Raw genomic sequence first — 27,680 nt, forward strand, 5'->3', positions numbered from 1 at the left:
ACACACGTTGTATTATACCATGCCTAATGTTTTTTATAAAGGTAGTGACTATTATGAATTTTAAAAGTTTACCACAACATTTTAAAACTGAAAAATAAAAGAAAAACAAAGCCGATTTTGGTTTTTCAAATTTCTGAAGCATAAAACTAAAAATCACTTGGAAATGGGCTTGTTGTTACATATAGATTTTTGTTTCAACTTTCCTCAAGGCTGTCTTCAAAAACAAATTAATATATTTCTTGACCCAAAAAGAAAAAAAGAAATTACATATTTAACAGGAACTAAAAATGAAAAAGGAACTCAAATGGTGGTAAGTAACGTGAGTGACACTGGTGGTGAAGTAATAGAAGTGTGTAGAGGGTTGTTGTTAGGACTCGATAACAGAAGAAGAAGAAGAATGGAATTGCTTCCGGCGGGGGCGACGCCGATCCCGAAGAAACAAAGGTTCCGATCGCTGAAGCTTGTGAACGTCGACATGGAGCAGCTCCTCCCTCACCAACCCGTCGGCGTCGACTACGGCACCCTCGACAACGGCCTTCGCTATTACGTTCGCTGCAACTCCAAACCTCGCATGCGAGCTGCTCTCGCTCTCGCCGTCAGAGCTGGGTAACCTAACCTAACCTAACCTAACTCATCGTTTTTCTTCAAATTGTTCATTCCTATTTCGTGAATTCCTCAACTCAATTGCTGATTGTTGTGAAATCGGTATCTCAGATCAGTTCTAGAAGAAGAGGATGAACGTGGAGTTGCTCACATTGTTGAGCATCTTGCTTTCAGTGCCACAACGAAGTACACCAATCATGACATTGTCAAGTTCCTTGAGAGTATCGGAGCTGAATTCGGCGCTTGTCAGAATGCGGTTACCTCTTCCGATGACACCGTCTATGAGCTTTTGGTTCCTGTGGATAAGCCTGAGCTGTTGTCTCAAGCCATTTCCATTTTGGCTGAGTTCAGTTCAGAGGTATAGTAGAACTGCTCTGATCTGGAATTTTTTGTTTTCTAGGTTTTATTTGTTTGTAATTGTAATCAGATTGTTCTCTGCAGATTCGCGTCTCGAAAGACGACTTGGAGAAAGAAAGAGGAGCTGTCATGGAAGAGTACAGGGGAAGCAGAAATGCCACGGGGAGGCTGCAGGATGCTCATTGGATTTTGCTGATGGAAGGTTCAAAGGTATCTACCACTTGCTGCTATTAGTCAATGTGAAAGTGGTCTTGTATTGTATATTTGTGTGTTAGATAGATGTGGTTTTTTGGGAATTTTTTATATTATCAATATATGTATGTAATTTCATAAAGCGTTTGATTGACTGTAGTATGCTGAAAGGTTACCAATTGGGCTAGAGAAAGTAATTAGGACAGTTCCTCATGAGACTGTGAAGAACTTTTACAAGAAGTGGTACCATTTATGCAACATGGCTGTTATAGCAGTTGGAGATTTTCCTGATACACAGGTTCTTTTGTTGTTTATCTCTTTTAATGTTCATAGGGGAAATATCAAATATGATCTGTTGTTTGGTCATGATTTTTATTAACTGCTTTTACTCTTACTTACAGAGTGTAGTTGAGTTGATAAAAACTCATTTTGGCCAGAAAATTCCAGCACCTGATCCTCCACTTATACCAACATTCCACATACCGTCACACGATGAGCCGCGATTTTCTTGTTTTGTTGAATCTGAAGCTGGTGGGGTAAGTAAGTAACAAATCATTGACTTCTTGAGTAATCTTTCCAGGTTTTTGTTAGCAATTTTATCTCAGTAGGACATTAACATTTAACTTTGGGCTTCCCTGATAACAGTCTGCGGTGATGATTAGTTATAAGATGCAAGCAGAGGAGCTTAAAACCGTAAAAGACTACAGAAACTTACTGGCAGAATCCATGTTCTTCCATGCCTTAAACCAGAGATTCTTTAAAATATCGCGTAGAAAGGATCCACCCTTTTTCTCCTGCTCAGCTTCTGCTGATAATCTCGTCCGTCCATTAAAGGCCAATATAATGACTTCATCTTGTAAAGGAAAAGGAACTCTTCAGGCTCTGGAATCAATGTTAATAGAGGTGTTTTTCATATTGGTCTTAGGAGCTTTTTTCTTTGTCTTTCTCCTTTTTCCATTTTCCATTTTTTCTTCCTTCTTCTTTCCAGATTTATGACAGCTATATTTTAGGTTGCGAGGGTACGGCTTCATGGCTTTTCGGAGCGTGAAGTATCTATAGTTCGTTCACTACTGATGTCAGAAATCGAATCTGCCTTTTTGGAGCGAGATCAAGTTCAATCTACCAGCATGAGAGATGAATACTTACAAGTATGTGGATATTATATTTCTTTTTTCACATTAAAATGGCTAATGACAAACTGTGGTTGATTTTGGAGATGATATTCTCTCTGTCCATGCAGCATTTCCTCCACAATGAACCTGTTGTTGGAATTGAGTATGAAGCTCAACTCCAAAAGACACTTCTACCGCGTGAGTTGATTATATATATATATATATATCATGTTCTTTTGTCTCTTGATACCATATTTCTGGATAAATTTAGTTTGGGAAGCTTTATAATTAAGCTTATGTTAGCTATTTATACCCTTTAGATATATCGGCATTAGAGGTCTCTAAGTGTTCAGAAAGATTACGGACGTCAAATAGCTGTGTCATAAAGACCATTGAGCCCCAAGCATTTGCTGTGCTTGATGATCTGAAAAATGTTGTGAAGAAAGTCAATCTTCTCGAGGAAGAGGGTGAAATCTCTTCTTGGGATGATGAATACATTCCAGAAGAAATTGTTACTACAAAGCCAAATATGGGGTGAGTTTGAAAGGGAATTTCTTTCTTTATTGTTACATTACAATTTGGTTTGCCTATATACTTATTTGCTTTCTGATTTCATCCCTACCTCATATAAATCAGTCTTGGGTGTGATTCACATGTGCATGTATCCTTGTAATAATCAAAGTGGCAGTTCACATAATCATGTCTTTCCTCTGCTGTTATTTTATAGATTCTGTTATTTTATAGATTCTAGGTTGCTGTTTAAGGCTTTGCAACTTCATCATAATATAAACAGAGTGGTTGACACGTTTCTATCAGATCTTATTTGAGCCAGTGTTCGCAGTTTTAGTGATTATCATAAGATCCTTCTTCTGTGATAAGCACAAAACTTTAGTGGTTCTTTTGTAACCTCTCTGAGTTGGATTTGTTGTGAAAATAAATGAAGTTCCTTTTCCTTGTTAGGTAATGTTTATACATTATAGTTGTTTGGTCATGCTTTACAATTCATTTTGTTCCTCTCTACACAGATAGCTATAATAAGAAGAGTTCCTATTGAGCTTCAGAATGACTAGAGAAATGTGAAAAGACTTCCTTACTTGGTTTTCCTTGTAGGACTCAATTGCTTATGCTTTTAGGTTTTTCATTTACTTTGCTGTTAGGCTCTGTTTCATTAAAATCTTGATTGTTCTAAGTAGTAAGATGACAATGACATATGTTTAACCAGCTTGTACTATAAATTCACTGAAGACTGAAGAGTTTAATATACCAGTTATTAAACTATTATATAGTTCAAATTTCCATCTTCATACGATTTTAGAATGACCTTTTCTGTGGCATGATTATGATTATCTATTTGGTTTAATTCGATATTTCCGTCCATTTAAATTATGTTTAGGATATAACATTATAATTTCCCCCCTCTTCAAATTAGGCATGTTATGAAGGAATTGGAATATTCAAATATTGGAGCCACTGAGCTAGTTCTATCAAATGGCATGCGGGTCTGCTACAAGCGTACAGACTTTCTTGATGATCAGGTTCTGATTCTTCTTGGGATTGCTTATCAAGTTGATCGTAGATTCGTAGTTCATACATATTTCTGAGACAGACATTGACCAACTTCTATACCACTCTATTTATTTATAGTACCGGTTGACAGCTTGTTTCGAGTTTTGTTAAACTGTGTCATATGATCCTTAGAATTTAATCAAGTTATTTAAACCTAAGGTGTTCATAAAGCAACCCAGCCCTATTCAGAATTTCAGAGCACAGTCCAAACTGAAAAACCCAAAACTGAAAAAAATAATAATTAATTTTATTGGATAGGATCAGTTTTAAGTTAGGATCAGTTAGCATGAACATTATTTTAGTTCTAATCTAAACTTGTCGCAACAGGTTATCTTCACAGGTTATTCATATGGAGGCTTGTCCGAACTCCCAGAGAATGAGTATTTCTCTTGCTCAATGGGACCAACTATTGCGGGGGAAATTGGCGTGTTTGGTTATAGACCATCTGTCCTAATGGATATGCTTGCTGGCAAGAGAGCTGAAGTCGGCACCAAGATTGGTGCATATATGAGAACCTTTTATGGGGACTGTTCACCTTCAGACCTGGAAACTGCATTGCAGGTATATTTTATTTAATTAGCAAAATCACGTTGTTCCTTTCATGGTTTAATCACAACTTAAAGCAGTGTGTAGTTTCTCACGTCCAAGTAAGCACATTAAAAACCATTATTAAATTATACATCTGCATCACTGCATGTTTATGTTTAAAGCATGAAGCAAGTATTTTTAGTTTTTTTACTTCCACATTAGTATATATTAGTAATCTTGTTCTGAATCCCTGATAGCATTTCTTCTTTTTTCTTCATGCATGCATTGGGTCAACTTCATATTATTTTTTGTACTTAACTTATCAATACCATCTAACGTTGTATGGTGATTTTTTTGTTTTATTATGATTTTAAGAATACTCTAATGATGTGCAATCCATGTTTGGTACTGTTGGTAGCCATACATTTCTCCAAGACTTATGTTATATATAGGTGTTTGTCTCAATGCCTTAAAATATTCTGATCCTTGCTGCAGCTTCAGTTTGAAATTATTACTAGTTCAACTGCTTCTATCTTTCATATTTTCTCCCTTTGACCCCTATACCTTTGAAAAATCTCTGCATCTTAATTTAGCCAGCAACAGCTGCGCTCTTATGTTTGTTAGCATGCTCATCATGGTATTCATTGTTTTCTGTGCAAGTATTTTCAGCCCCCCACCCTGTGCATCTTAATTTAGCCAGCAACAGCTGCGCTCTTATGTTTGTTAGCATGCTCATCATGGTATTCATTGTTTTCTGTGCAAGTATTTTCAGCCCCCCACCATCTGAGCAGCATTTCAATTTTCAAGCACAGCACAATTTTCTGAATGTGTTTGGTCTTATTTTTTCCCCAAAAAGTATATTTTGATTTCCTCATTTCTGAATGCATCATACTCTAAATGCTTAGCCCATTTTATTGTGTACTACTCACTCACCCATATCAATGTGTGGCGTATCTTTTTCTAGTAACTATGATATCATTTGTTTGTTTATTCTTTTATTTTCCAGCTTGTCTATCAGCTGTTTACAACAAATTTAACACCAGGTGAAGAAAGTGTCAAAATAGTGATGCAAATGGCTGAAGAAGCAGTCTGTGCTCAAGATAGAGATCCATATACTGCTTTTACAAACCGTGTAAAGGAGCTTAACTATGGGAATTCATATTTTTTCAGGGTATGGCTAATTTCTGATGTCAATTTAATCATTGACTAATTAAACTACTCTTGACCTTCAACATATTATCTGTTTGCAGCCTGTTAAAAAAGCTGACCTACAAAAGGTTGATCCAGTGAAAGCTTGTGAATACTTCAGCAAATGTTTCAGAGATCCATCAACTTTCACTGTTGTGATTGTTGGAAATATTGACTCTACTATTGCACTGCCCTTGATATTGCAGTACCTAGTGAGTGTAAATCCAATTACCGAAAGGCAAGAGACCTTGAATTATTCTGTACTAAATGATTTCTTTCCATGCAGGGTGGAATACTTAAGCCTCCTGAACCTATTATGCATTTTAACCGTGATGAGCTGAAAGGATTGCCCTTCACCTTTCCAACGACCATCCATAGGTACGTCACTCGGATGCATTGCATTTGCAAACAAAAGGTGCTAGTGTGATAATTCTTGTTGTGTAATGTTGTACCTGCAGAAAAAGATGGGGAATTTTTGTTTAGGCTCTCAAATGGTCTATGTTGTCTTTTCAAAATAAAAGGAAAGACCATTCTTTGACATCATATCTAAGAGGCTGTATATCCTCACTTCTCTATTGCATCTTGTTGCCAATATGGATGTTACTTGCACCTTTCTACGTTCCCAGGTGTTAATGGGTACTGAGACACTTTCAAAGTATTCACCGAATGCATCTTCCAAATAAACTATACTCTGTTGTTGCAGAGAAGTGGTCCGAAGTCCCATGGTGGAAGCACAGTGTTTGGTGCAGATATGCTTTCCAGTGGAGCTGAAGAATGGGACCATGGTTTGTGATTTTTTTCTTTCCTAGTCCATGGATTTATGCCATGATATAAAAACCTGTATTTACTGAATCTTTCAAATAACTTGTATAATCTGTTGATCCTGTTTGGGGGCATGGCAGGTAGAAGAGATTCACTTTGTTGGGTTCCTGAGCAAGCTTCTTGAAACAAAAATAATGCAGGTTCTGCGTTTCAAGCATGGACAGGTGTGTACTGGTTGTCAGCATCCCCCCCCCCCCCCCCAGTTACATTTAGTGCTAATTCTGAGCCTTATCTCTGCACCAGATATACTCTGTAGGTGTTTCAGTATTCCTTGGTGGTAATAAACCCTCAAGAACAGGTGATGCTCGTGGAGACATTAGCATAAATTTCTCATGTGATCCAGAGATATCTTCCAAGCTGGCAAGTCTCGTGTGTTTGTAAAATAAGTGAACTTTCGAGACTGTTACATGCTTAAAATTACCTTGTAAATCATTTACAGGTGGATCTTGCTTTGGATGAAATGTTGCGTCTTCAAGAGGAAGGGCCTTCAGAACAGGATGTTTCAACTGTACTTGAAATTGAGCAAAGAGCTCATGAGAATGGACTGCAGGTTAATTTGGACTTAAAGTTTGTTTTATTAGCTTCACAGCTTTTTCTGCACTGTCAATGGAACATAATATACACACACAGACATACAAATTAAATCCACCGTCCCAACTGTAAACATTTCTTACAGCTTTGTGGATGAAAGTGATGTAACATGTAAGTAACATTACGCTCCCATTTCCTTTTTCTTATTTGCACATGTTCTTTCAGGAAAATTATTACTGGCTGGATAGGATTTTACACAGCTATCAATCACGAGTCTATTCTGGTGATGTTGGCACTTCTTTTGAGGTTAATTCTTACTACTCTATCCTTTTGTTTGCATTTTCTTTTTCAATATATTGAGATGCAATCTGTCATGAGGATTAATATATGCATTTTGGTTTTCCAACAACTATCGGAAAGAAGTGAATTTTGACTTCTAGTTCCAGTACTGTTGCTTTATGGTTATGATTTAGTTTGAAATGGAGTTTAGTATGAAAGGTGGAGACTATCTCTTATTATCAATTTTGATTCTCTCTCATAATTGATTGCACCATTGAGGTTTTGCTTGCAGGTTATGATCTAAAGCAAATAACCGTTTACTTTTTTTTTTTTCTGTTCATAATCTTACTAGAAAACTAAAATTATCTTCTTGGGTCCTGACATAAGCTGCTTTTTTTTTCCTTTCAACTAAACGATCTGATAGGAACCTTATCTCTAGTAAGAGCTAGGATTACTCTAAGGTTTACAAGCGTAGGGGTAAAGTGGGGATAAACATTAGTCCCACTACCTTAGGAGAGTAGGGTAACTAATTGTAAGCTGGCAGATTCCCTTTGCAGAGAATCAGGCCAGGTGGTGTGTATAAACACCAAAGGAAGAGAGAGAGAGGGGGTAGGCTAGAATTGGATTAATCTTGGACTAGGAGAGAATTGAAGCACTCTCGAATTTGCTTCTGCTATCACTGTTATTTCCTTTCTTTCTGTACTGTTTCTACACTGATTCTTGGTGATTTCACCAGAATCCTAGTAAATAATACAAGTTTCCTTCTGTTCATTCTTCATCTTTCTCTGAATACCTATCATTGGTATCAGAGCTCCCGATCCAAAGGGAGCTTTGTATGACCTTCACCCGCGCACAAATGGAGAACCGTATGGAGAGCGTTGAGAAGAACGTCTCTGAGATGATGACTGTTGTCGACGAGCTCCGACAGCTGATGCTCCAACAGACGCGACGCCGGAGCAGGGGCAGATCTAGAACGCCCCGTCGCCGTCACCGCTCGGGAAGTCAGCACTCGTCGAACTCCGGCGATGACTCTCGTAGCTTCCGATCTGTTTCGCTGCGACACGAGGATGCTTCCCCGAGGAGGCATATTCGCACTGGAAGGAAGATCGATCTCCCTGTGTTCAATGGGGATGATGCTTACGGGTGGATTGTTCGGGTCGAGCGATTCTTCCGACTCAACGAAGTTGACGATACTGAGAAAGTGCGACTCCTGGTGGTAGCCATGGAGGAACGTGCTCTGAACTGGTTCCAATGGTGGGAAGAACAGACCCCGGAACGCACTTGGGAAGCGTTCAAGGAGGCTCTGGTTCGAAGGTTCCAACCCGGGTTAGTGCAGAACCCGTTTGGACCATTATTGAGCATCAAACAATCCGGAAGCGTGATGGAGTACCGTGAACGATTCGAGATGGTCGCAGCACCGCTGCGTCACACTGACCGAGATATCATCAAGGGAATCTTCCTTAATGGCCTCAAGGAAGAAATCAGGGCCGAGCTGAAGTTGTACAGATCTGGAAAACTGGAGGAGATCATGGACCGCGCGCTGTTATTGGAAGAGAAAAATCTGGCTATGCGCAACAGCAAGGGCGGAGATGAGGACAAGCGAGGATGGAAGGAAAAAGGAGTATCCTCGAGCAAAGCACATCAGACTTGGATAGATGGAAACAAGTGGAAGAGCCAAATTGCAGGATCTACAACTGCAGAGAAATCAAGTGCAGATAAAAGCTCTACTGAAGCTAAAACAGGGGAGAATAAGGGACAAGAGAAGAAGTGGACGGGGGGCCAGAGGTTGTCTCAATCCGAGCTCCAGGATCGTAGCAGGAAGGGCCTATGTTTCAAGTGTGGAGAAAAATGGAACAGGGAGCATGTATGCAAAATGAAGCACTACCAATTCGTGTTGATGGAGACGGTAGATGAAGAGGAAGAAGAAGAAGATGGACAATTCTTTGAAGCAGAATCTGAACTTGCTGTAGAACACAAAACCTTACTCTTATCCCTCAAGAGCAAGGAAGGCATCACCACCAGTAGATCCTTCAAGCTACGAGGTCAACTGGGTCAGAGGGAAAAAGCAAGGTCAATCCTCATACTCATAGACTGTGGTGCCACAAGTAATTTCATATCACAGGGACTGGTCAAAGAGATGATGTTACCCATCACCGAGACTGTGACCTATGAAGTGGAGATTGGTAATGGAGATAAGATTCAGAATCAGGGGGTTTGCAAGGACCTACAATTGCTAGTGCAAGGGTTGAGTTTGACCCAACAATTCTATGTCCTGGAATTGGGTGGAACAGATTTAGTATTGGGCATGGAATGGTTATCCAGTCTAGGGGATATAAAGGCAAATTTCAGAGAATTAACCTTGCAATGGCAGGTTGAAGGACAGAAAATGATGCTAAGAGGGGACCCCTCTTTAAGCTGTACTCAAACTTCACTGAAGGCTTTATGCAAAGCCTTGCAAAACAAGGGAGAAGGGTTCTATGTGACATGTGAAAATCCACTAATGGATACAGAAGATGAGCAGGGAATCTCAGATGACATGGCTGCCATTCTAGCAGAATTCCCAGAGGTTTTTCAGGGGTCTCAAGGACTGCCACCAAGAAGGGATTGTGACCATGCTATAACCTTAAAAGAAGGGGCTACCAGCCCTAATATCAGGCCTTACAGATGCCCTTATTATCAAAAGAATGAGATAGAGAAATTGGTAAAAGACATGCTGAATTCTGGAGTCATCAGAACTAGCAATAGTCCCTATAGCAGCCCTGTAATTTTGGTGAAGAAAAAGGATGGGGGCTGGAGATTCTGTGTAGATTATAGGGCTCTGAACAAAATGACAATCCCAAACAAATTCCCAATCCCTGTTATTGAGGAGCTACTTGATGAGTTGGGAACAGCTCAAGTATTCTCCAAGCTGGACCTTAAGTCTGGATATCACCAAGTAAGGATGCAAGACCAAGACATTCCTAAAACTGCATTCAGGACACACGAGGGCCATTATGAGTATGTGGTCATGCCCTTCGGGCTAACCAATGCACCATCCACCTTCCAAGCTTTAATGAATCAGGTGCTCAAGCCATACTTAAGGAGGTTTGCCCTTGTCTTCTTCGATGACATTCTCATCTATAGCCAAGATAAAGAAGCACATAAAGATCATTTGAGACAAGTCTTGCAACTGCTCAAGGAAAACCAGCTAGTAGTAAATCAGAAGAAATGCTCCTTTGGGAAGAAACAATTAGGATATCTAGGCCACATAATTTCTGGTCAAGGAGTAGCTGCAGATCCAAGCAAAATCAAAGACATGATTGATTGGCCCACACCTAAGGATTTGAAAAGTCTTAGGGGATTTCTTGGACTGACAGGTTATTACAGAAAATTTGTCAGGGGATACAGCAAGATAGCACTACCTCTTACTCAACTCTTGAAAAAGGATAACTTCAAGTGGGACCAAGCAGCCACTGAAGCATTTGAGAAGCTGAAGGTGGCCATGACTACCTTACCTGTACTGGCAGCTCCAAATTTTGACAAACAATTTGTGATAGAGGCTGATGCATCAGGCAAGGGCATTGGGGCTGTACTGATGCAAGAAGGAAGGCCAGTAGCTTACATGAGTAAGGTTCTCTCTGATAGGAATCAGAACAAGTCTGTATATGAAAGGGAACTAATGGCCATTGTGATAGCTGTACAGAAGTGGAGACCCTATCTATTAGGTAGGAGCTTTGTGATACACACAGACCAAAAGAGCCTCAAATACTTGACTGAACAGAGGATAATGGGTGAGGATCAACAGAAGTGGATCACCAAGTTGATGGGATACAATTTCACAATTAAATATAAACCTGGGATAGAGAACAAGGTTGCTGATGCTCTATCCAGGAAATTTAACTTTTCTGCTCTATCTACTGCACAGTGCCAAGAGTGGGAAGGGTTAGAGGAAGAATTACTCCAAGATGCCAAGTACAGCACTATTATCCAAACTCTACTCACTAATCCAGAGTCACAAGGAGACTTTGAGTATAGAAAGGGACTCTTATACTTTAAGGGCAGAATGGTGATTCCCAAAACATCCTCAAGGATACCTAAGATATTAGAAGAATTTCACAATTCTGCAGTGGGAGGGCATGCTGGCAATTTCAGAACCATGAAGAGAATTTCTTCTCTATTTTACTGGGAAAATATGAGGTCAGAAATTCAGCATTATGTCCAGAGTTGTGAGGTATGCCAGAGGAACAAGTACCAAGCTCTAAGTCCTGCAGGCCTACTTCAACCCTTGCCTATTCCTTCACAAATCTGGGCAGATATTAGCATGGATTTTATAGGTGGCCTACCTAGGTCCATGGGAAAGGATACCATACTAGTGGTGGTTGACAGACTCACCAAGTTTGCCCACTTCATAGCCCTGTCACACCCTTATTCTGCCAAAACTGTGGCAGAAAGTTTCACTCAAGAGGTGGTCAGGTTACACGGCTTTCCTAAAACTATTGTGTCAGATAGGGATAGTGTGTTCCTAAGCTCATTCTGGTCAGAACTCTTCAAGCTAGCAGGAACCAAATTAAAATATAGCACAGCCTACCATCCACAAACAGATGGTCAGACTGAAGTGGTCAACAGGTGTGTGGAAACTTATTTGAGGTGTCTCACAGGGAGTAAACCGAAGCTGTGGTCTAAGTGGTTAGGATGGGCTGAGTATTGGTACAATACCAATTACCACTCTTCACTCAAATCTACTCCTTACAAGGCTCTTTATGGCCAGGACCCTCCTGCTATAGTTAGAGGTGATGTGACCTCCACAGCAGTAGCAGAGGTTACCAGATTAACTGCTGAAAGGAACAACATGCTAGAGGAGCTGAAAGCAAACTTGGCACAAGCTCAGAATCTAATGAAGCAACAAGCCAATAAGCATAGAAGGAATGTCCAGTTTGAATTAGGGGATCAAGTCTATCTGAAGATACAGCCCTACAAACTCCAGACCCTAGCTAAAAGAACCAATCAAAAACTCAGTCCTAGGTATTATGGCCCATTTGAAGTGGTTGGCAAGATCAGCCCTGTGGCCTACAAATTGCAGCTACCAGAAGGGTGTTTGATTCATCCAGTCTTCCACATATCTCTATTGAAGAAATCCTTGGCTCCTACAGTTCAGGTGCAACCTTTACCCCATTGTTTATCTGAAGAGTGGGAGCTACAAGTCGAGCCAGCAGCTGTTCTGGACTCCAGACTTAACCCCTTTGGGGAAACTGAACTCTTAGTCAGTTGGAAGAACCTCCCTGATTTTGAGAATTCCTGGGAGTCACTGCAGCAGTTCCAGAACCAGTTCCCAACATTCCACCTTGAGGACAAGGTGTTTTTCCCAGGGGGGGAGTGATGATAGGAACCTTATCTCTAGTAAGAGCTAGGATTACTCTAAGGTTTACAAGCGTAGGGGTAAAGTGGGGATAAACATTAGTCCCACTACCTTAGGAGAGTAGGGTAACTAATTGTAAGCTGGCAGATTCCCTTTGCAGAGAATCAGGCCAGGTGGTGTGTATAAACACCAAAGGAAGAGAGAGAGAGGGGGTAGGCTAGAATTGGATTAATCTTGGACTAGGAGAGAATTGAAGCACTCTCGAATTTGCTTCTGCTATCACTGTTATTTCCTTTCTTTCTGTACTGTTTCTACACTGATTCTTGGTGATTTCACCAGAATCCTAGTAAATAATACAAGTTTCCTTCTGTTCATTCTTCATCTTTCTCTGAATACCTATCACGATCTGTTAATGTTACAATTGCAAATTATGATAACATCATAGGTTATAGAATCGTATGAGTATTTACTCCATTTCATATAACATGAAAAGTGATTGATTTTTCACTTATCATTGCTGCAGATTCAAGAAGAAGGGCGATCAAAAGTTAGATCATCCCTTACACCCTCAACTGCACAGTTGGCATTACAAAGAATACTGCCTTTTCCTTGCAAAAAACAGTATACTGTAGTGATTCTAATGCCCAAGTCTTCTCCTTTTAAATTACTAAAATCAGTGTTCGAATCTACTCGAACAAAGTATGGTGGACAAGCAAAGGTTAATTATATCTAATGCCCAAGTCTTCTCCTCTTGTAGTTTGTTATATGCTTGGATTATATAATAAACAACCATAATTACATTGCGGTATTTTTATCTTGTTGCAGATACTTGGAGGAATCGCTGGTCTGGTAGTTTTGGCGCTTGGTTTCTGGAGACATTCACGGAGAGCTCAAACTAGTAGCAGACTTTTTCATATTAGCAGAGCTACTAATTAGAAGTTTTTCAACATGGAATTCTGTGTTTCGCTAAAAACAAAACGTACATATCAACATTGTAAGAGAAGATTATGTAAACCATAGGTAACTTTCGACTTAGGAGGAAAATTAGTTGTTCATTATATGTAGCCCCTTTGAGGGATTGAAATGAAACATCTGAATATTGATTTGTTTGTGCTGCACAGAATTGTACTATGCAGCTTCACTCCATCTTTACTGGCTTTTTAGTCTTCCATAATGTGGTAGTTCTGGTAGACACGGTTAGCGGATAAGTTTGCAGGCAGAATAGGAGGGTTGATTATACATGGTACATTGGCGTCTAATCTATGTGCCATTTAACATTTTTCTTCTTACCTTTATCTTTCGATTATATGGAAGTAGAAGAAATACAAGTTCATTCACCATTAATGCTACAATGCGTTAAGAGTATTGAGTATTTATTACAACAGCCATATGCATTTAGCTTTACATAATCATGCATAGGAGGTAGCCAAGTGCATAACACGAGTTGGCCCTGCCATTGAAGAAGTCCCCACGAAGTCCTGAAAATCTGATAATGTTTTTCTAACTTGTGCTACATACTCTACTCTCCATTTAAGCTCATAAAAAATCATATTATTCCTCTAACGCCAAAGCCACTAATAACAGAACAAGCCTAAGGTCGTCCACTTGGTGGATAATGAAAGCAATCTAGGTTCTAGAACAGCTGTGCTTGAAAACTGGACATGAAGGAACACCAGCACAAAACCAAAGTTCTTTAGCATGAGCACAATCTCTAGGGCAATGGAGTATACTCTCTAGCATGTCTAAGCTGGTTAGTTGGGAGCACCTCATGGGAAATTAGCTAGAGTAATAACCGACTCTTCTCTGAGATCTTTAGATGCCAAAGTTGAACAAACAACACATCCTTTGGGCAAGAAATGTGCTTGGAAAGAGCACAATTATATACAGATTTCAGGGAATAGCACCTGAAGTAACATAGTCCAAATCCAACAAGCTTGAGGTCCCTGAGATTCCATGTATAAATGCTAATAAAATGAATAAAGTTAAGAAAGGCTTGAGACTTATAGATTGTTGCATGGATTAAAAAGTAAAGATTAGAGAGGTTGGTTGATCTAAAAAGTCAATCAAATTAACGTTTTGGACAACAACAAAAATAAAATTAGTTTCTCAACCATTTTTTTTTTAAATCAAGTTTCTCAATCATTGAAGAAAAAATTTATGATTAATATTATGTGTACATTCATATTTTTTCATCAATGGTTAGTTTTTTTCTCTTAAAATAAGTTACCCAATCTCAAGGAATCAAATTGAATATTTTTCAATGAATAAAAAAAAAGGAATCAAATTGAAATATTATAAATACCATTTAATACTCGATAATTAATTTTTTATCTTAATAATATATAAAGTCCATCCACCAAAGTGGGCCATAATGTTATTTAATTTCCACGTGTCACATCTCTATTGGTTGGTTTCAACGAATTTCCACATGGCCTTCGCTGATTGGTCCAATTCCTTGAATTTTGATTGGTCAAAATTAATTAATAAATTAATAAATAAATTAATACACAATTTAGGAAATAAAAGAATTTTCCACATGGCCGACATTTATTAAATAAACGTTCATTTAGAAAATTTTGGAAAAAAACGTAAATTTGAGAATTAATGTCCACAATTTACGTATTCTTTCAAATTGACTTTGAAGTACAGCCTTTAATTGTACAATCATAAACAGCCTTAATTCCACAATTTGTGTATCTTAATTTTTTTTTGAGTAAATTAATTAATTAATTAATTGTTTCAATACCAACCTATTTTCAAATTGAATTCATTAATTACATTAATTTCATACCATTGGTTTGATATTCCATAAATAATTTCTTTAATTTCAATCACCATTTTTCTTTTGATAAACAATTTCAAGCACCATAAATGTTATTACCTTCTGATGCTTGTCATGTGGAATCTGTTAATCACCATTGGTTTGACTTTTTCATTTTTCCATACGTTTTCCTTTATTCCATGATTGCTCCTAAAACATGTTAATGGTTTACTTTCATATAATTTCCAAATTTGTGGCCATACTCCTTAAACCATACACAAAGAAGAGTTTATATATATATCTCTAAATTTGGAATCTCACGTTTTTTACGAAATCAATGTTTTAGTTTTTTGAAAAATTTAAAATTTTTCATTTTAAAAAATCCCTCCTTTCTCATGCTATATAAATTCACATGCTCTTAACATTTCAAACACAAAAAAAATACCTTGGTAGTACTGTTCTTTTTTTTCCTTCATTATATTTGTTTTGATCATGGAGATGCAGAACTTTGTTGTTGTACATCATATGGGCAAGGTTTAACTCCCGCCCAGTGAATTTATTATTTAGAAACCACCAATATTGTAACAACCTCATATCCATTACCCATTTATTCCTTACTGTGTTGTTCCTTTTCACATGAATTATTTCAATTTTTTGTATTTCACCAGCAAGGAAAAAAAATTCTGTTATTTGATAATTTATAGTGTTGTTTGATAATGTTGCCACACGACCACATTGTCTTTTTTCCTGATTTTGTCATCTGCTGAAACTTGGTGATAATGTTGCCCCAAGGTATAGAAACTTGCCTTTCTTTCATGTGTTTCATTCTTTTATTTTCCAAACCATGTTTCCTCTCTGACTTATGTTCCATATGTTGATGCTTAGTGTAATGGAAAGGTTGATAACTAACTTCTTTTCATTTAACTTTTTAGTATTGGGAAATCTCTCAGTCACATTTCATGATCTTTTTACCCTTTTCAGTTTATATAATGTGATTTCTGTACCCTATCCTCTTTTTTTGTCCAGGTGATTTTGTGTTAGCTGATATTACCTGCAATGCCTTATGAACAGTTTGATTCTTTCTGAACTGTAGCATTAGTTTTGATTCATTATCATTTGTTTTTTTGAACCGATCAAGTATCAACAAGTAATAGAGTTTGATATGTATTCAATAATGATAATTACCATCAACACATATTTGGTAGATCATTGAGTTCATTAAGCACAATGCTGGCTATTCGATGTGATATAGGTTGATTTTGATGAGTGCAAGAGATTGTGCAACAAAGGAGTCTCTGGTCAAGGTCAAGGGGAGAGCATATTGAAAAAATAAAAAATGAAAGAAGTTTATCATATCACCCTTGAAAACTACATGTCTTTTGAATTTTGGAGTTTTATCCTCTATTAGTTTGTGCTCATATATGATGTTATGCTGGTATTTATCTATATGTTACGAGCATGGATGGAGTGATATAGAGTCAATGACTTTTAAGATGGCCTGAATTGTAGCCTTTGCATTGGTATCTATAAGCAAAGTTGCTCTAAATTCTAAAGTTGTATTCTTGAATGTTGGTCTATGCATCTTATTTCTTGCTATCTCTTTAGTTAGCTTTCTGCAATGGCTCATCAAGCTTCATGGCTTCAAGTGTTGATAAAGTAGCTGATCTGAATGCCTCTATAAAAGAAGGTATTTATTCTTGCTCTTCAATGAGCAATGAAAAGATTCTGTACTTCCTAGATTCTACTTTGAGTAATGATCAGAATGCCGTTTGCACTGATCATTCTTTGATGTCGTGTGTACTTTTCCAGATTCCGTACTTCCTAGATTCTACTTTGTTTTTTTTTTTCAATCTAATTTGGTGTGCTATGTATTTTGAATTTGTAGGTTACTTTCAGGTATTTGATAACTCTGTTAGAAACAAATCATTTTATACAAAAGGCTTGTCCATAGACTTTCAGAATTTGAAGGTAATAATGCATTGTTGTTCTAAGTTTGTTCTTTTTCTAATACCTATCTTCCTTTGCTTTCCCCTTATTAAAGTAAGTGAATGAAAAAAATTAAGCTTAACACAAGTGTAAGAAAATGTATCTGTAATTCTATATAAAGAATGACTTATCATAAATTATAGAAGCTTCATTGTATAAAGGCGCCACAACCTTTGAAGTAGAGTTCGTGATTTTTTTTTTTATCCTGTGATTTTTTAATGCTTGCATCAAAACTGAAATCTAAATCATGGAAAAAGTTTGATTAATTACTCTGCAACCCAACATGTTACAGATATGTCTTGTGCATCTACAGCTCTAAGTGCAGTTGTAAAGGTTCTTAGTCCGGAGCTTCCATAAAGTGTGCAGGTTGTAACTGGCATGAAGGTTTATATAAGACACCTAGGTCCATCAATGCAAATGCACCATCCTTGCAATGTATGCAAGGGTACTTGAGAAACTATAAGTGATAGGGACCGCTGCGCACAGTTCTAAGTTGATAAGGCTGTCCAATTTATAGAAGAATGTATGTGAAGCTTTCGTGGAGAAGGGAATGCAGAACGGGAATAAGATTCCATCCTCTGGTGACGCAGATGAAGCATCAGAAACAATTGCTGGGGATATCATATTTGTGCTTCAATTAGTGGAACATTCCAAATTCAAAAGAAAGGCTGAAGATCTCTTTATAGAGCATGCCCTGTCCCCCACTCAGGCTTTATGTGGCTTCCAATTCTTGCTCACTCATTTGGATGGTCGACAACTTCTGATCAAATCCAACCCTTGGAAAGTAACTTTTGTAGCAAAAGTAGAATCTGAGAAGATCATCCCAGTGTTAATGTTCTTTAGGCTTAGTTTGAATTAAATATATGTAGTATTTTATAAGTAATTATGATGAGTCATTTGGTAGTCTTTCTTCGTTAAATTTAACATCATGTCAGTGTTGATATTATTTACTATTTAGCCTTTGGTTGAAGCAAATGTCAGTAGTCTTTGCTTATATACTATACATTACATTTTATATTTTTTTTCTCTTTTTACATTAGAGTTTAGGAATATTAATGAGTCATGCTAACTTTTATTTCGAAGAGTGTCTTTGATAGAATGGCTCTCTTTTATAATGAGAACTGTTTTTATACAAAACGAATTGTTTTTTTATATTATTTTACTAGCAAGAAGCTGTGAAGAGTGTCTCTAATAGAATGGAGCCATTTTATAATGAGAACCGTTTTTATACAAAACGAAATATTAGATAAGATGGGGCAAGAAAAAATTAAAAAATTAAAAAAAAAAAATATATATATATATATATATATTCATAATATCTCTTCTAAAAGAAACTTCAGCACCAAAACAAGTGCCATCATATCATAATGAAGTAAAATTGTGATTCTTCTAACTCACAATCAATTTTGATTTTATGCGTCAAAACTCAAAATTAAATGGCATTATCCACAAGTGAAATTAAGTTACGATAAATCTTCTTTCAAAAAGTAATTAAATTTAGAAATTTTAGTAATCTATACATATTAATTAAAACACTTTCTAATTTTTTTAAAGAACTCATGCATTGCACGGGCTACTCACCGGTGGCCCGCGATTTATGTTTAACAACTGTCAGGATGCATTTTGGATATCCCGATTTGTTCATAATCATGACCTGCAACTCAAAAAGGTGCTCGCAGGTGATTGCTTAAACATCTTTAATGTTTTTAATCATTATCTAATTGAGAAAAAAAGATTATGCATTGATAATATAAATTTTTTTTACACCATCAACCAATCATAATGTAAGGATGAGTCATATTAATTAATGAAATTAAATAAAAAAATAGACTTATCACATCTTTAAAATCTGATTGGTTGATTATTTAATTTTTTTTTACACTATTAGTGCATAGAAATTAAACTCTATCTAATTAGCTAATTATTAGTTGAAATCGAGTTTATACTTTATAGTAATACTAAATCCTTTATTACTTTTTAGTTTTTGTTACAAAATCCTTTATTACTTTAAGTTACAGTTTCTCTCCATAATTATAAAAGGGAACTACAATTTAAATTTAAAATTTTATGTTACATATTATCGAATACATTTCTCAGATTTTTATTTTCTTTCGTTATTTAAAATGTGTTATTTATATTTCCGAAGTAAAGAAACTGAGTTATTTATGTGTTTCAAAAAATATTTATTTCTAATCCTAAATGATAGATTTCATTTTTTATTAAAAATATTTATATATTTTAGAAATTATTTCAAATAATATTAATTTTTAAGTTTGAATTTCATAATTTATTTCATAATTTCAATATCACCTAACAATTACTCCAATAAGAATGAATTCAATACAATTACAAATAAATAATTGTACTTCAAATCGAGTAATTAATAAGAAAATATTTATGTAGAATTAATGTTAATATTGGGTGGTTAATAATAAAGAAAATGATAACTAAAGAGAAATAAATTTTGCCTAATTCAATATTTCTATCCTACTTTGAAAGTCAGAATTATAATAAATTGAAATAAATAATTTCTATCCTAATTTTTCTTACCGTTGCTTCCAGTGGCATAGCATCATTACTCTTGCCTGGAGGCAGAACAACTTTTTCTAAATTTTGCATTCCATTAGATGCTACAGAGACCTCGACATGTAATATAAAGCAGGGAAGTCTACGAGCAAAGCTTCTACTTGAAATCTTATTATATGGGATGAAGCTCCAATGTTGAAAAAGTATTGTTTCGAAGTTTTAGACGTTACACTCCGAGATTTAATGAGGTCGAAAAATGAAGATAACGCCCATAAGCCTTTTGGAGGAAAAGTAGTAATACTTCGAGGTGATTTTAGACAAATACCACATGTAATAACTAGAGAAAGCAGACAGGAAATCGTCGAATCTACTGTAAACTCTTCCTCATCGTGGAAACACTGCAAAGTTATGAAATTGTTTAAGAACATGCGGCTAACCGCAACTGAGACGGCTGATGAAGCAAAAGAAATCAAAGATCTTAAAATTGGAAATGGCGACCATCCAGATTACGGAGCAGGAGAGTACGATGTCCAAATCCCGCCAGATCTGCTCATCCCAAATAGTCCTGACCCATTAATGGAATTGATTAGATATACACATCCTAACCTTGCGCACAAAATGAAAGACCCTCAATTCTTTCAAGATAGGGCAATATTGGCCCCTAAACTAGATGCTGTTGAAATGATAAACACTTACATGCTTGGGATGATAGCTGCACCAGAGCATGAATATCTGAGCTCCGACTCTGCCTTGCAATCTGATGAGGATTCTGAAATCCAAGGTGAGAGTGGTTTACCACCGAATTTTTGAACGACACTAAAGTTCAGGTATGTCTAACCACAAACTTTTATTGAAAGTTGGTACTCCAGTAATGCTTTTGAGAAATATAGGCCAAGCAGCAGGTTTATGCAATGGAACCAGGTTAACTGTGAACGAACTTTGTGAACGTTTTACTGGTGCAACTGTTATCACGGGAACAAATGTCAAAGACAAAGTGCACATTTTAAGAATGGACTTGTTTCCTTCTGATTCCAAATTTCCAATTAAATTCAGAAGAAGACAGTTTCCAATTGCAATATGCTTTGCTATGACCATAAACAAGAGCCAAGGACAAACACTATCTCAGGTTGGACTCTTCCTTCCGAGGCCTGTCTTCACTCATGGTCAGTTATATGTAGCTCTTTCTAGAGTACGCTCAAGAAAAGGTCTTAAACTTTGTATACTCGATGAGGCGGGCAAACAACAAACCAGTACTGTAAATGTAGTGTTTAAGAAAGTTTTTGGAAATGTTTGGTATACACAACACAATTACAATTACAATTTTTTATTTCATTTTTCTCTTCATCTATCTTTACAGGGTTGTCTATACAAGAATATCTTACTTATTTATTAAAATATTACACCATGAAATTTCCGTGCAACGCACGGGTTACGGAACTAGTAGGATATATAACATAATTTATTTATTTTTTTCAAAATTATTTTTCTCAAATATTTAATTTATTTTATTTTTGTCACCATTTTTTTGGGTCTTGATATAGTGACCTTCTTACGGCCCATTAGGGTTTCTAAGTTGCAACCCATTTGTATTTATACTCTCTTTCTTTCTCTTCTCTCAGTTCTGTTGCTGCTGCTACCCCTTCCCTCTCGTCGGCGAGTCGCAACTTCGTCTCCGAATCGAAAGGTTTGTTTTCTCCGATTGCTTTGCATAGCAATTTGATTTCTATTTAGCATACTTTCTCATTCCTTCAAATGTAATGAAATCTGAGTTAGGGTTTTGTATTTGATATCTGTAACAATAGGCCGTGAAAATGGTTGAGAAGAGTGGAAGGAAGGAAGAGGTTGTTACCAGAGAGTACACTATCAACCTTCACAAACGCTTGCATGGATGGTACTATCCTTTTACCCTTTCTTTCTGATTTTGTTTTTATTGCTGATTTACATTGATGGATGATTGCACTGTTACCTTTGCATTTATCATTTGATTCATTTTTTGCTTCATAAGTGTCATTGCCATGAAGAATAAAATTGTAAGCTGATTCATATTGCTTTGTTGTGAGAAGATTATGAGATATATCACTACTTAAACTGTTTCTGGTTTTCAATTTTTGCTTCAGAAGTGTCATTTCCATTTAACATTGTAAGCTGATAACTGATTCATATTGTTTTGTTGTGATAAAATTGTGAGATGTCTTGAAGTTGTTTCTGTTTTTCATTTTTTGCTTCATAATTGCCATTTCCATGAATCATAACATTGTAAGCTGATAACTGGTTCATTTTGTTTTGTTGTGATAAAATTGTGAGATATATCACTGCTTAGTTGTTTCTGGTATTCCATTTTTGCTTCCTAAGTGTCATATCCATGAAGAAAAAAGTTGGTAACTGATAACTTGTTGTGATAAAATTGTGTGATGTGTCACTACTTGAGTTGTTTCTGATTTTCATTTCCATGAAGGAAAAATTTGTTAACTGATAATTGATTCATATTGCTTTTGTTGTACAAAACAGCACATTTAAGAAGAAGGCTCCCAAAGCAATTAAGGAGATAAGGAAGTTTGCCCAGAAAGCCATGGGGACCAATGATGTCAGAGTCGACGTGAAGCTCAACAAGGCTATTTGGAGCCAGGGGATCCGAAGTGTCCCGAGGAGGATTCGGGTGCGTATTGCTCGCAAGAGGAACGATGATGAGGACGCAAAGGAGGAGCTCTACTCCCTTGTTACTGTTGTCGAGATCCCCAAGGAAGAGCTTAAAGGCTTGGGCACCAAGGTTATTGACGATGAGGATTGAGATATCTTTTGATTTACTTAATGTGGTTTTTCCAATTACTTTTCATTTTGTTGAGACATCTGTTATATGTAGTTTGATAATATTTGGTTCCTACCTCCTAAATTTTTGCATTTGAAAGATGAAACAGTATTAATGCCTGAGTTTTAGCCCTCTAGTTTTCTGTTTTCCTTGGCTGTCAGGGGATAATGTGGGATTTGGAAATGTCGTGATGAATCTGTACTGAACAAAGGAAACATTTTCCCCTTGTTATATGAGAGTATTCTTCTTCTTTGAGTAGTGATGCCTTGCAACTGAGTGTTGAGATTTTATATGTTAGGGCCGGAAAATTTTGGTCTCATAATTGGTGTTATCAAAACTTAATGAATCTATTTCCTTGTTTTTAAAGTTTTGTACATGAACAATGATAATCATGAAACTTTAAATTGATCGATAGTAACTTCAGGTTATATGATTCTACTTAAAATTTGCTCTTGTGGGTTCCTAGCAGTGGTACGCCAAGCTCTTTATAGATCACATAATATGCCTTTGATCAAATGTTCTGTTCCCAATCCTTGATGGAGCATATGGTGGTCTTTGGTGGAATGTACATTGTTCAATTTCTTCCATTTATTTCTAGATGATATAGTAATTGTAAAAGGATTCATGGTTTTCAATAAAACTCGGATAGCTGATCACCGTGATTGGAAATGATTTGTTGGGAATCCAACATTAGCATTGCATTTTGAAGTGATTGGAAATGATTTGTTGGATTTTGTGTGTTGATCAAATTGTTCTTATTCATCCCAAAAAACCTTGTTATATGCTATGTCCTATTCCTATTTTATGATTAAGGTTTCTCACCAGGCTTATATAGCGTGGATGATTTCCCTTCATTTTTTATTTGACAATAAAGAAAAAAGTTTCACAGTTCCCATCTTGCTTTCTAATATGCTACTAAATGAATCGGTCTAAAAGTTACAACCAAATTGTTTCAATTGAAAATTGTGCAAGTAAAACTGTGCCTGCTTTATACAACTCATCTTTGAGAATGATTCTCAAATCATAGCCTGCCTTGTGCATTTTTCACTAATGCAGTTACATATTCACCTCAATTTCCCAATTAAGTGACTTGTAAAACATACAGCAAAAATACAAAATTGAAACACCATAGTCACCATGTTTGAATGATTTCATTGTTATCGTTAACTATATCACTTGTAAATCTGAGTTCAGTTACACTTTCACACTTTGTAAGAAACACAACACACCATCCACACATAAATTGACTTGCCCGCAAGCCTATGCGAGGGAGCAGTTCCTCAGCAAAGCCTTTTTCAAAACGGCTATGTATAAAGCCGGGTTTTTAGTGTACTAGTATGCTTCAGTGAATATTGAACAATCAATTTGTATCGAGCTTTAAAAGAAAATTAACTTGTACTCTTGTAGTAACACTTAGCACAATTAATTTGTATCGAGCTTTATTTTGGACCCTTATAAATTTGTTTTCCTCTCTTTCACTAATAATGTGTCTTCAATTTTAGAGTGTTTCCTATGAAGACTAGTTTAAAAACAATTTATCAATTTGGGGTGTTTTTGGAAAAGAGAAGCTGATTGTTTGCGACGGAAAACAAATCCGTCCCAAAATTCTTGTATATCCGTCACGATAAAAAGAGAACAGTTCAACAAGATTTTCCCAGAAACGTTTTGAAATTGGCGAAGTGAAGAAAAATGAAGAAGCTGGCTAGAAAGTTTCGGAATTCAAAAGATGACCACTACTCTCTTCCTGTTCACGACGAAGACTCTCGTCCCTTGGATCCTCAAGGTCCGAACCCCATTTTCACAATTCCTTGTTCTTCTCTTTATGATCCAAAATTTTCCCACTTTGATCTTAACCAATGATATGATACCCCAACTGTTTTTTGTTGTAGAAAATTTAGAAATGTTTCATTTTTTTCTTAAATTTTGATTTGGGTCATGTTATAATCTAGTTAATGATGATTTTGTATTTTGATGTACAGAGCAAGAAGAGTTCGTTCGTTCTTTAGAAAGGAGTCAAATTCAGCAGAGTCGCGTATGGAGGGTACGTATACAATGGCATGCTTCCTTTTTAACTAGATTGAAATTCATGATATGTTGGACTCAGGCTCAACTGATTTTTTTTTTACTGTTATATAGAGGGTGTTTGCTGCTCTATTCTTCTGTTACATCCTGTTTCATTTGTACTCCATGTTCAACCAGGCTTCATCACCTTGGGAACTGGTATGTTTCTATGGCTTTAGCTATATATTATGCAGTATGCACACAAGTATGCCAAGTAGTGTTTCAGTGTCAGCTAGAATTACAAATGTTCTGTTTATATTAAAGGGGTTTTTTTCTTATGACACATGGTCTTTCAAGGTTGCATGTGATTTGAAAACAGTAGCTTTTTCATTTTTTTAATGAGATGTTTGCTTCAGGAATCAGGATGTTGTTGAATATCTGATGTCTTTGTGCAATTATTCTATTTTATTACTATTAGAAAGTGGGTCTTATGAGATAAGATAAGTAGTCTTGTTCCTGTTGTAACAAGAAAACCTCTTATCACAATAGAGTAATATTAGTTTTCTGTGTATGGTTGAGAAGAAAATAATGTTTTAGGCAGTGCATCTGCTACCTGTTCTGCTTGAAGTCGATTATGTATAAATGTGACTTATATGGAAACAATGTACTCTTTCTCTTTTTTCCCCAAATTTATAACATTTAAAATAGTATTTTTAGCATTTTCTGAGTTTCATTACTGTTCCTCTAACTGAATATGTTGTTGCCTTTCTTTGTTCTTTTGATAAATAGCGGTACCATGCTTACTTTATGGAGGAGACCTACTCTTGGATGATTATATCTGCAGGTTCACTTCTCTTTTTAGTCAGGAATCATATCATATTCATATACATCCACTTCAGCTTCCTATTTTATACCACGACCTTTTTCCATTGTATTTAGTTTAGACCATTTGCCTGCCTTCCTTGTATTCTTGTACCAATTTACATGAGGTTGAAATATGATATGCTGTTGTTATCCACTTATTGAATTATGAGGACTAGCACTGTAAATTTTGTTAATTGAATAACTTCTACAGATATGGTGGCTGTTTTGGCATGCTCATTTGCCATCATAGGACTGCTTGATGAGTCAATGCATCACAGAAGATGGATCCATTACTCATTTTTCACTGGCGTTGTTCTTGCAGTTTTCTGGTTATATTACATGTTGAGGTAAAGTTCTTAAATAAGCACCAACTGATGCATTTTATATGATCCATATCAGATTTAATAAATAGGTAAACTAGTTATCATATATAAATGTGAAATCAAATATATAACAAAACTCTAGGCAGCCATATTTGGTATATGCTTGGATTTCGTAGCTACATGAATCATGAGGCTCTCCAGTTGGCTCCAAACAAATCAAGAAAAGGATAGAAGGAGAATGTACATATTCTACTTCAGGAATATTGGGATGGTGCAGAAAGTTTATTTGATTCCCTTCTCGGTCTTCTGAATTTTAAAACTATTTTTTAGAAATAACTTTTGAAATATGTTTTCCAAAAGAAGAAAATAAATAAATTGTTTGAACGAGATGTTTTACAAAGTTGAAAAATCTGTGACTTTAAAACTGATAATGCAAACATTGATGTTTCAGGATTTAGTTTTTAAAACTGAACTAATAAACTATGTTTTCAATCACAGTTTTTTAAAACAGTCCATATCAAACGATTTGTTCTCTTTTTCTGTGTTTACAAATTAAAAACAATTTTAAGAAAAATAATCAAACAGACCCTTAATGTTTGCTATACTGGAGTGCTTCTTGCAAACTCTTCAGTTGTGTTTTCTGCTATTTGTATCGCCTATTTCAAGGTGCTTCTTGTCTTTTAGTATGTGATGATAAAACGTGTTTTTGATAGGTTGCCAAAGCTCCGCTGGGATGTTATCTGGTTGCCATTTGGTCCTCTTTGGTAAGCCATGATTCCCATCTATTTGTGTTTGTTGTGTAAGCATTAACTAACAGTCTGTTTGGATTCTTGGGTAAACCTCCTAAAATCATCCCTCATTTTTCAAAAGGCTACTTAGTACTTACTCCTTTAGCTTCTACCAAAATTACTTTTCCAATGTGGAAACTTGTGGAGTTCAAAACACACTAAATAACTGCATTGCTTGATTATTATGCTGCAGCGCCTCTGCACTCTGCCTCTATGTGGATCATTTACTAGCGGAGTCATCAGAAGACGTAAGAAAGCTTCGCGGGTACATGTATACCTACAAAGCAAGCTAGAGCTGATGTTCTGACCCGGTGATTGAGCAAGGAGCATGAGAAGCATTTTGGAGCAACATGACTACAAAAACTGAAAAGTATTTTCTGGATAGAAGCAATTAAAGAAGATAGGAACTGTCACCAGATCAGAGATCAGGTGATATGGGTTAAGGTGGCATGTGTAAGAAAGGGCATTGAGCGAGTAACAATCAAGGGTGTTTTTGGCAAAAAAACATTATTAATGCGATAGAATTCAAGTTGGTTCTTATAAAAATGATGTAGTCACACCTTGAATTCGGTTCTTGTAAAAAGGATAGAGGTAGTAATAATTTTTTATTTTTAAACACTTTAAGAGTACCTTCACCTTGTACAATTGGAAGTTTGATTTTCTCGATCTATGTCTACTACTTTAATATTTTCTTCATAAATTTTGCCCTAAAAAATATATTTGTCCTTTAATGCCAATTTGGTTAACGATTAGGAGCATACGATAGGATAATTCATATCATTATATTTTTAGTCATGTGTTTATTAAGCTAATTTGATAATACAATCATTCGGTAGCATTCATTATCCACGTAAGTTGACAGTTGTCGTCGTTGTTGTGGAGCACTCTCCACCACCATTGTTTGAGAGTCTCCATACTCACCACCATTACTTGACACCCTCTATGGTCATTGGCATCGGTCAGACACTCAATCACCAACCATTATAACTACTTAATGTCTTTCTCTACCATCATCACAATTACCGCTCATCAACCTGTACCATTATTGTTATCATTTGCATGTAATAGCTACTAGCTAGTCTATTGCGTGCATCAAACATTATTAGAGCTTA

At 36.3% G+C, this 27,680-nt stretch overlaps 3 protein-coding genes across 3 annotated transcripts; all 3 read left to right on the forward strand.

The window, feature by feature from the left end:
- The first annotated feature begins 289 nt into the window (after positions 1 to 289).
- LOC130711066 (zinc protease PQQL-like) lies at positions 290 to 13,790 on the forward strand. Its single transcript, XM_057560520.1, has 21 exons — positions 290 to 606; positions 715 to 961; positions 1,045 to 1,170; positions 1,313 to 1,450; positions 1,554 to 1,688; positions 1,798 to 2,055; positions 2,163 to 2,300; positions 2,393 to 2,462; positions 2,585 to 2,798; positions 3,694 to 3,799; positions 4,158 to 4,391; positions 5,365 to 5,529; positions 5,609 to 5,758; positions 5,833 to 5,924; positions 6,250 to 6,331; positions 6,449 to 6,532; positions 6,612 to 6,728; positions 6,808 to 6,918; positions 7,125 to 7,205; positions 13,037 to 13,231; positions 13,339 to 13,790. Exons 1-21 carry the CDS (start codon positions 305 to 307, stop codon positions 13,447 to 13,449), a joined length of 3,156 nt encoding a protein of 1,051 aa, XP_057416503.1. The 5' UTR covers positions 290 to 304; the 3' UTR covers positions 13,450 to 13,790.
- A 7,564-nt stretch (positions 13,791 to 21,354) lies between these two features.
- LOC130713092 (60S ribosomal protein L31-like) lies at positions 21,355 to 22,850 on the forward strand. The gene is made up of 3 exons (XM_057562892.1): positions 21,355 to 21,470; positions 21,589 to 21,677; positions 22,295 to 22,850. Exons 2-3 carry the CDS (start codon positions 21,598 to 21,600, stop codon positions 22,572 to 22,574), a joined length of 360 nt encoding a protein of 119 aa, XP_057418875.1. The 5' UTR covers positions 21,355 to 21,470; positions 21,589 to 21,597; the 3' UTR covers positions 22,575 to 22,850.
- Positions 22,851 to 24,225: 1,375 nt separating this feature from the next.
- On the forward strand, positions 24,226 to 27,236 carry LOC130713091 (uncharacterized). Its single transcript, XM_057562891.1, has 7 exons — positions 24,226 to 24,375; positions 24,572 to 24,633; positions 24,729 to 24,812; positions 25,383 to 25,437; positions 25,669 to 25,804; positions 26,494 to 26,544; positions 26,762 to 27,236. The coding sequence occupies exons 1-7, from the start codon at positions 24,282 to 24,284 to the stop codon at positions 26,859 to 26,861; spliced, it is 582 nt and encodes a 193-aa protein (XP_057418874.1). The 5' UTR covers positions 24,226 to 24,281; the 3' UTR covers positions 26,862 to 27,236.
- Positions 27,237 to 27,680: the final 444 nt, after the last annotated feature.

This window comes from Lotus japonicus, chromosome 4 (assembly GCF_012489685.1).
Source record: "Lotus japonicus ecotype B-129 chromosome 4, LjGifu_v1.2".
In the NCBI taxonomy this organism is placed as follows: domain Eukaryota; kingdom Viridiplantae; phylum Streptophyta; class Magnoliopsida; order Fabales; family Fabaceae; genus Lotus; species Lotus japonicus.

What these genes read in the sequence shown, in the direction of transcription:
- LOC130711066 (XM_057560520.1), top strand. Translation starts at nt 305, where the DNA reads ATGGTGGTAAGTAACGTGAGTGACACTGGTGGTGAAGTAATAGAAGTG. An exon ending in CCAAAAGACACTTCTACCGC is followed by an intron (nt 2,463 to 2,584) that starts GTGAGTTGATTA and finishes TATACCCTTTAG; the next exon opens with ATATATCGGCATTAGAGGTC. An exon ending in ATGTTGGCACTTCTTTTGAG is followed by an intron (nt 7,206 to 13,036) that starts GTTAATTCTTAC and finishes TCATTGCTGCAG; the next exon opens with ATTCAAGAAGAAGGGCGATC.
- LOC130713091 (XM_057562891.1), top strand. Translation starts at nt 24,282, where the DNA reads ATGAAGAAGCTGGCTAGAAAGTTTCGGAATTCAAAAGATGACCACTAC. An exon ending in AGCAGAGTCGCGTATGGAGG is followed by an intron (nt 24,634 to 24,728) that starts GTACGTATACAA and finishes ACTGTTATATAG; the next exon opens with AGGGTGTTTGCTGCTCTATT. An exon ending in TTGCCATTTGGTCCTCTTTG is followed by an intron (nt 26,545 to 26,761) that starts GTAAGCCATGAT and finishes ATTATGCTGCAG; the next exon opens with CGCCTCTGCACTCTGCCTCT.
- LOC130713092 (XM_057562892.1), top strand. Translation starts at nt 21,598, where the DNA reads ATGGTTGAGAAGAGTGGAAGGAAGGAAGAGGTTGTTACCAGAGAGTAC. An exon ending in CACAAACGCTTGCATGGATG is followed by an intron (nt 21,678 to 22,294) that starts GTACTATCCTTT and finishes TGTACAAAACAG; the next exon opens with CACATTTAAGAAGAAGGCTC.